The sequence below is a fragment of the Acomys russatus genome, chromosome 20, assembly GCF_903995435.1.
Source record: "Acomys russatus chromosome 20, mAcoRus1.1, whole genome shotgun sequence".
NCBI lineage: Eukaryota > Metazoa > Chordata > Mammalia > Rodentia > Muridae > Acomys > Acomys russatus.
The window spans coordinates 23347947-23355747 of NC_067156.1; the positions used below are offsets into that span (position 1 = coordinate 23347947).

Below are 7801 nucleotides of genomic sequence, written 5' to 3' on the forward strand. Positions count from 1 at the left end.
GAACAGTGTGAGTCCCAGGTCACCCTGGTCTAGAGACCCTGCTTGAAGGAGGTGGGCGTATTAATAGTGGCGGCGGCGGCAATAGGAATGGAACCCAAGAACCTCGGGCACGCTAGACACCACTGTCATTTAACTCTTGCTCCCCAGACCAATTATTTTTAAGTGTGTGTGTGTGTGTGTGTGTGTCTGTGTGTGTGTGCCAGTTGGGAGGTCAGGGGCAATCCCTTAGGCCTAGAGTTACTGGCAGTTGTGAGCTGCCCAATACAGGCAATTTCCCTGCAAGAGCACAATGTGCTCTTAACCACTGAACCCTATGGCTCCAGCTCCCAAGCCCAAAACATTGTTTTCAAAGCTTTAGAGACTATAGATGAGATAATTGGCAGTGAGTGTGGGTGCTGGCTGGCTGGGAAATTTTAATTAACATACATACTCACCACCTGGGAGATCCTGTGGTTTCTGATTCAGGAGGTCTGGATTTAGGCCCAAAATTCTACATTTGTAACAAATTCTTCGTTGATGATGATGTCTCTGGTCCCAAGACCATATTCTTGTTTGCTTGTTTGTTTGTTTTTGAGACAGGGTTTCTCTGTGTAGCCATGGCTGTCCTGGACTCCCTTAGTAGATCAGGCTGGCTTCGAACTCGGCTCTGTTTCTGCTGGGATTAAAGGCGTATGCCACCATGCCCAGCTGAAAATTTTTTATTTATTTTTATTTCATGTGTTTTGTCTGCATATATTCTGTGTGAAGGTGTCAGATCCCTTAAAACTGGAGTTACAGGCAGTTATGAGCCGCCATGTGAATGCTAGAAATTGAATCCAGGTCCCCTGGAAGAGCAGTCAGTGTTCTTAACCATTAAGCTCTCTCCAGCACCCCCCCCCCCACTTTCTTACTGGTTGAGGCAGAGTCTTGGTATATAGCCCTTGTTAGCCTCAAACTCATGATTCTCCTGTCCTAGCCACCTAAACTCTGGGATTCCAAGCATGTGTCACCACAGCCGTCTTCACATTTTTCATAACTAAGAATGTTAAGCTGAGTCTAGTAGATCCCACTGGTCATCCCAGCATTGCCGAGGCTGAGGGAAGGTAATTACCAGCCTGGGCTACACAATGAGACCCAGAATCAAAGAAAACATGGGGCACTCAGTGGTGAGAGCTGTTGTCTAAGTCCTTGTGAAGCTGAGGAGGACCACAAGTTCATTGCCACCTAGGCTACCTGCGAAACCCTGCCTCAAAAACAAAGGAAATGGTTTAATTAAAAACTTTAGCTACTATTTGAAATGCATGCCAATAGATCTTTTGAGTATGGCCCATGAATGATCACAGCAGCCAGATGCTCCTCATGGTAACAGCTTGCAGATCGCTTTTTGAAACCTTTTTTGTGTGTGTGTGGGGGGGGGGCGGTTCAAGTGTAGCCCTGGCTGTCCTGTAACTCATGTAGACCAGGCTAGCCTCAAACTTAGAGATCCATCTGCCTCTGCCTCCCAAGTGCTGGAATTAAAGGTGAGCCACCGCCACCACCAAGGCAAAATAAAACCTTTAAAGCTGGACTTGGGGACTAAAGAAATGGCTCCGTGGGTAAAGCATTTACAAAGCAAGTATAAGGACCAGATTTGGATTCCTAGACCCTACATCAATGCTGGGCAGCATGATGGCCTGCCTGTTACCTTAGCCTTCAGGAGACGAGCACAATGGATACCTAGAAGCAAGCTGGATAGTTAGACCAGCCAAAGACACCTGACTTCAGTCTCTGATCTAATGCACCCATAGGTGTGAACAGACACACGCATACACAGCACACACGTATGAACAGGAATAAAAAAAGCTCACTCCTGTAATCCCAGATCTTGGGAGGCTGAGGTAGGAAAATCACCACAATTTGGATGCTAGTTCGTTTCAGACCACCAATCAGGGTTCTGGAGAAGCCTCTGTCTCAAAAAGCAAAACCCCTACAACCTTTATCTGCTCTGAGGATCTTGGCAGTTATAGTGGCCGAAAGGTACAAGCACATATTCCGCCCGTTTCTATATTAATAACCTTTTTGTCTACAGAAAATGCTTCTCGGGAAAGGAGGTGTGTGAAAAGTCTTTGTCCTCCAGGATAGAGATGGTAAGTGTGGGAGTCATCACAGAGTCTTGTCACGCCAGGTAAGATGGAAAATAAGGCTGGGGTTTAAGGGAGTGTGAGCTGTGGTTATTTCTGCTTTCCTCTGAGGCGCCGTGTATACTTGCCTGCAGGTGGGAAGTTGAGACAGATGAAGTGGTCCTGCGGCGGCGGCAGAAGCAGATAGATTATGGCAAGTGCACACCTGGTTACCAGTGCTTTCTGCAGCAGGTCCCCAAGTGAGTGAAGCTATGGGTGGTCACAACAAGGATGTCAGTCAAATGGCTGCAGCTCATTGTCACGTGATGAAAGAGACGGCGAGCTCTAGCGAAGGTGAAGAATGGCTGATTTTCCTGCAGGCTAGTCCCCCGATATCTAGGACATCTATGGATGCATTTCATCATTATTGGTTCATTTAACTTCTTAACGGTGTTTCTCTTGCATGTGTGTCTATACACCACATGCATGCCTCAGGATGCCAGAAGAGGATGTCAGATTCACTGGAACTTCGGACAGTTGTGAGCTAACACGTGGATGTTGTGAATCAAACCCCAGTCCTCTGATCCATCGCTCCAGCCCCCTCTTGTTTTCATACCACATAGAGTCCAGTAGTCTCTCTCTTCTCCCTGTTCCCTATGACCCCTCACCTCTTCTTCTTCTTCTTCTTCTTCTATAACCCCCCCCCACCTTTTGACAGGGTTTCTCTGTGTAGCCTTGGCTGTCCTGGACTTGCTTTCTAGACCAGGCTGGCCTCGAACTCACAGAGATCAGCCTGCCTCTGCCTCCCTGAGTGCTGGGATCACAGGCATGCACCACCTCACCTGGCTTTTATAGTTCCTTTCTATTTCCATGTCGTACACATACAGACACATACATGTAGATGTGAAATGCATCAAAAAGTTGTGTATCGTCCTAACTCAAGGGCCAGTCTAAACTTCTGTAGCCTTAGAATTTTAGTTCCTATGTTTGCTGAAGTGAACATTATTCCCCGTCCCCTCTTTCCCTCCCCCTCTGTGTCTCCTAAGACTGTCTCAGGTAGGCTAAGCTAGCCTCCAATTCACTAGTCAAGAATGACATTGAGCCGGGTGTGGTGGTGCACGCCTTTAATCCCAGCACTTGGGAGGCAGAGGCAGGTGGATCGCTGTGAGTTCGAGGCCAGCCTGGTCTACAAAGTGAGTCTAGGACAGCCAAAGCTATCACAGAGAAACCTTGTCTTGAAAAACCAAAAAAAAAAAAAAAGAATTGACATTGAACCTTCTGATCCTCCTACCTCCACCGGCTTCCCTGTGTTTGCTGGATTGGAGCCTTATCCTGTCCATGGGTAGTCCCTGTCTGGCTTCTGATTCACCATGATAAGCAATGAGGAGTGTCCCTTTTCCTTTGACCTCAATCTGACCCGTATTTGTTGTTGCCAGGGCACAGCGACAGCCAGGCTTTCACCCTCAAACACCAAACAAAAACAGGAGGTACAGCCGCCGATCCTGGGATGCCCAGATCAGGCAGTGGAGAAGAGCCCTGCATACCTGGGACCCCCCAAGCCAGCCTCTGCATGACAGGGAGGCTGAGGGGTGGGTGTGTTCACTAATCCGGCTGCCGCCTCTAGAAGTGGTGTGGGCTAAGCCCCACTTTCTCCACGGTGCAGAGATTTAGGTTTTTGGGGGTGGAGGGGGTGGTATCTGCATGAGTGGATGTTCTCTCATTCTGTGTGCCCCTCTAGGAAGGCAACAAAGAACCCCCCAAGGCCAGTGGAGCCTACTCCATTGGATGATCGCCTGGATAACTTGCCCCAGGCCCCGGAATCCTCAGAGAATTGGGACAGAGGCCAGAAAGAGGCCCAGGTAGTGTCCTCTGCCAAGAACCATTGGATCGGGGAAATGGATGGGATCTGACCTATGAGGGCACAGTTAAGACACAGTCCAAAAGAGATGAGGGGCTGGAGACAGAGCGCTTGCCTTACGAACGCATGGCCATCTCTGAGTCTGCTCTCTCTTACCACAAGTAAAACAAAGGGAGTTGGGCATGGCTGTACATTCCTGTAATCCCCACACTGGGAAGGTGAAAACAAGAGGATCAGGATTTACCGTATTATAAAGCATTAAAACAAGAGTTCATTACAAAAATTAATAGTAGGAAGAGGAGTTTAAAGCCAGCCTCAGCTACATGAAATCCTGTTGCCAAACAAAAACAAGACCTGCAAACATACAAATAAACAAAAAAGCAAGGGAGTCACAAACATCCTTGAAAATTGAAGGACGTGTAATTATGGGCAGTGCTGCACTGTCCTGGTAAGCCACCACCAATACACTCAGGGAACCTGGTGTGACGTTTTCAAGCGAGTTCTTACACAGACTTGCAGTGTTTTCAAATTTTGTTTTTCAGAATGGAGCATTGATTTTTGTCTCCTTTCCTTCCTTCCTTTCCATTATTTATTTATTTATTTATTGTGGTGCTGGGAGTAAGGAGTGAGATAGCATCTTTCTCTGTAGTCCAGGCTGGCCTAGAATGCACTGTGTAACCCAGGCTGGCCCTGAGTTCATAGCAATCCTCCTGCTTCAGTCTCTCAAGTGTTGGAATTGCAAGCTTGAGCCACAAAGCGTGACTCAATGTCTTTCAAATAAGCCAATGCCAACTTAACTTTCACCCAACCATTTAATTTTAGTAAAAAAGAGGGGGGGAGGGAAAGGTGGGGGCCTGGAGAGGCCCTTAGTGGTTAAGAGCACTGGCTGTTATTCCAGAGGTCCCAGGGTCAATTTCCAGCACCCACATGGCAGCTCACAACTGTCTGTAACCCCAGTTCCAGACGATCTGGCACTCTCACACAGACATATATACAGGCAAAACATCAAATGCAAATAAAAATCAAGAAATAGATCTTTTAAAAAAAAGATTTATTTATTTTATGTATATGAATGTTCTGTTTTCATGTACACTAAAAGAGGGACTCAGATTCTATTACAGATGGTTATGAGCCATTATGTGGTTGCTGAGAATTGAACTCAGGTCCTCTGAAAGAGCATCCAATACTCTTAACCAATGAGCCATCTCTCCAGCCTCGAAATAAATCTTGAGAGGGGGAGAGAGAAAGAAAGAAAGAAAAATTTAAAAAGCCAGGCACGCACACCTGTAATCCCAGCACTTAGAGGAGGCAGAAGCAAGCAGATCTTTTGAGTTCGAGGCCAGCCTGGTCTACAATACGTCCAGGACAGTCAAGGCTACATAGAGAAACCCTGTCTCTAAAAACATAATAATAAATGATGATGATGATGATGATGATGGGGAAAAGGTGTTTCTGGGTATAGTCCATACCCATAATCTCAGTACTAGGGAGGCAGAGTCAGGATTTCAATGAACTGGAAGTGAATCCAGTCTACATAGTAAGTTCCAGGACAGCCAGAGGTTAACAGCAAGACTCAGTCTCAAAAAAAAAAAACAAAAAAAAAAACCAAGGTGTTAAGAGTCTCAAGACATTGATAGAATTTTACCTTCTACTCAGACAGTCATTTTACCTCTCAGGTGGTTTTTGTTTTGATTTTTTTGAGATAGGGTTTCTCTGTGTAGCCTTGGCTGTCTTGGACTTGATTTGTTGATAATGATAGTTTCCATTGGCAATTGAAAAGAAAACAATAATATATATGTCTACTTAAAGTATATAGAGTGACTAGTAATGGTGGGCCGTGTCTGTATTCCTAGCACCTGGGAGGCTGAGGCAAGAAGAATGATTTCAAGGGCATCCTTAGCTACATTGTAAGTTTGAGGCTAGCCTGAGCTACATGAGACCGTCTCAAAAACAAGTAAATAAAGCATGTAGCACAGTGCAATGGCAGTAAGCCACATCTATACCCTTTGTCAAACGAAAATGTTCAGCGTAAGATAAATCTCCATACGCACTCCCTTTTTTAGGTTTCACACTGTAGCCCTTGATTGGCCTCTGCTCTTGGAATGTTGACAGGGCTGGCCTGGAACCGAGGCAGTCAGTCTTCGTGCCTCTGCCTCCCAAGTGCTGGGATTTTAGAGGTGTGCCACTATGCCTGACTCTCTACTTCCACTCATTGATTCTTTGGTTGCTTTCTTTCTTTTTCTTTTTCTTTTCTTTTTTTTTTTTTTTTTTTTTTCAGTTTGCATACTTGAAGGGTTCTGCTGCCTCCCCTTCCCAGCCAGCTCAGTGAGGAAGATCTTCATCACTAAGTCTTCAGCTGTTTTCCTATCCCAGAAGAGTACGGTGTAAATATTTAGAGGAAACATGTTTTTTTTAGGGATATGCAACTTCAACTGAAATAGTGAAATGACTGGAATTTCTACTTTCTAACCAATTAAAAAAAGAAATCTAAAACTCTGCCCTTCAAAGTAACCACAGCATGAAAGTATTTATTGAAAACTTTGTCAGCTAAGACAAGAGTAAGGACCCTCTATGCGTTTTCTTTCCCTGCTTACATCAACTTCAGTCTCTTGAAAAAGGACTTAAAACTTTTGCTGAGGTGGGAGGTGGTGGTAGTGGTGGAGACTTAATAAAAAGGCGATTTCCAATTCCTAAAGAGCACATACAGTACTGTCGACCTCGGCTCCTCACATGCCAGCTTCCTCCCTCCTTCTCTGTCTTAAATTGTCCAGCCATAACCACCGCGCACCCCCAACACACACCCCGCAACTGAACCGCCTATGATGTCATAATCACAATCCCATTACCTCATCCTGCTGGGGGGGGGGGGAGGCGGGTTGAGGCGGATGGGGAAAGGAGGGAGTGAACAGCCTCGGGCCCGACTTAGCTTTCAAAGTGTTTTGGGTGAGGACAAATTACAGAACAAGAGGACACGGCCCCGCGACCGTTATAAATCTCAGGATTATAAAGGCTCCAGCATATCCGGCAGCTAGAAGAGGGGCTCCGGGGACTCAGAGCAGGCCCTGATCGGCGATTGGACTACATTTCCCAGCAGCCTTCACGCCGAAGAGCGGTCCTTTGCCGGGGGAAGGTGGAGGGGGGGGATGCCTACAGAAAGGTGGCTGGGTCGGAAGGGAGAGGAGACCAGGTGAGAAGACTGTGACTAATACTGTTTCATGGCGTGAGTTGAATGAGACTGTCCAGGTGGGAGGATGGAACAGTGGAAGGAGTGGACAGTGGCTTTGTTTACCTTTATCCGACATGGCTTCCCCTACGGGCTTCAGGATGTGCTTCCAACTGGGCCCGTCCACTTTCTGCGATATGTTGGAGGGGGTGATTAGTTAGTGAGAAAACCATCCCGGTCCACAAATCACAGCTCTAGGCTCCTTTCCGACGGCACTATTCTGAGAAAGATCGAGGGAGAAACGACATAGGGCTCGGGCCCCTTCGGGTGGTTCCGGGAGATTCAACGAACAGGAACGATCCCCCCCACTATCCTCAAAGGCCCGTTGGTTCGTGCCAGCGCCTTTTAAGGGCACCGTGGGGCGAACGGAGCGCTCAGAGCTGCTCCGGCCGCGGCCCTGGGAGCGGGAGGAGCCGCGGTAGGTAGCGGAGGGCAGGTGGTTCTGGGCCCTCGGGGCGGGCACCGCGACCGTCCCTCCCTCTCTCCCCTCCCCCAGTCCAGCCACTAGTGCGGCGGAGCCTCGCAGGCCGCCTCGGCGGGAGAGCACGGGACCCGGTGGGGGAGGGGGTGGCGGAGTGCATGTCCCAGACCCTCCCCATCCCCTGCGTCCTGAGTTCGCTTCCCGCGGTCAGATGGGAAATC

At 47.8% G+C, this 7801-nt stretch overlaps 1 protein-coding gene across 1 annotated transcript; it reads left to right on the plus strand.

The window, feature by feature from the left end:
- The first annotated feature begins 2102 nt into the window (after positions 1-2102).
- LOC127204232 (oocyte-specific histone RNA stem-loop-binding protein 2-like) lies at positions 2103-6430 on the plus strand. The gene is made up of 5 exons (XM_051163184.1): positions 2103-2143; positions 2234-2338; positions 3515-3667; positions 3817-3937; positions 6215-6430. The coding sequence occupies exons 1-5, from the start codon at positions 2103-2105 to the stop codon at positions 6263-6265; spliced, it is 471 nt and encodes a 156-aa protein (XP_051019141.1). The 3' UTR covers positions 6266-6430.
- The last annotated feature ends 1371 nt before the right edge of the window (positions 6431-7801 follow it).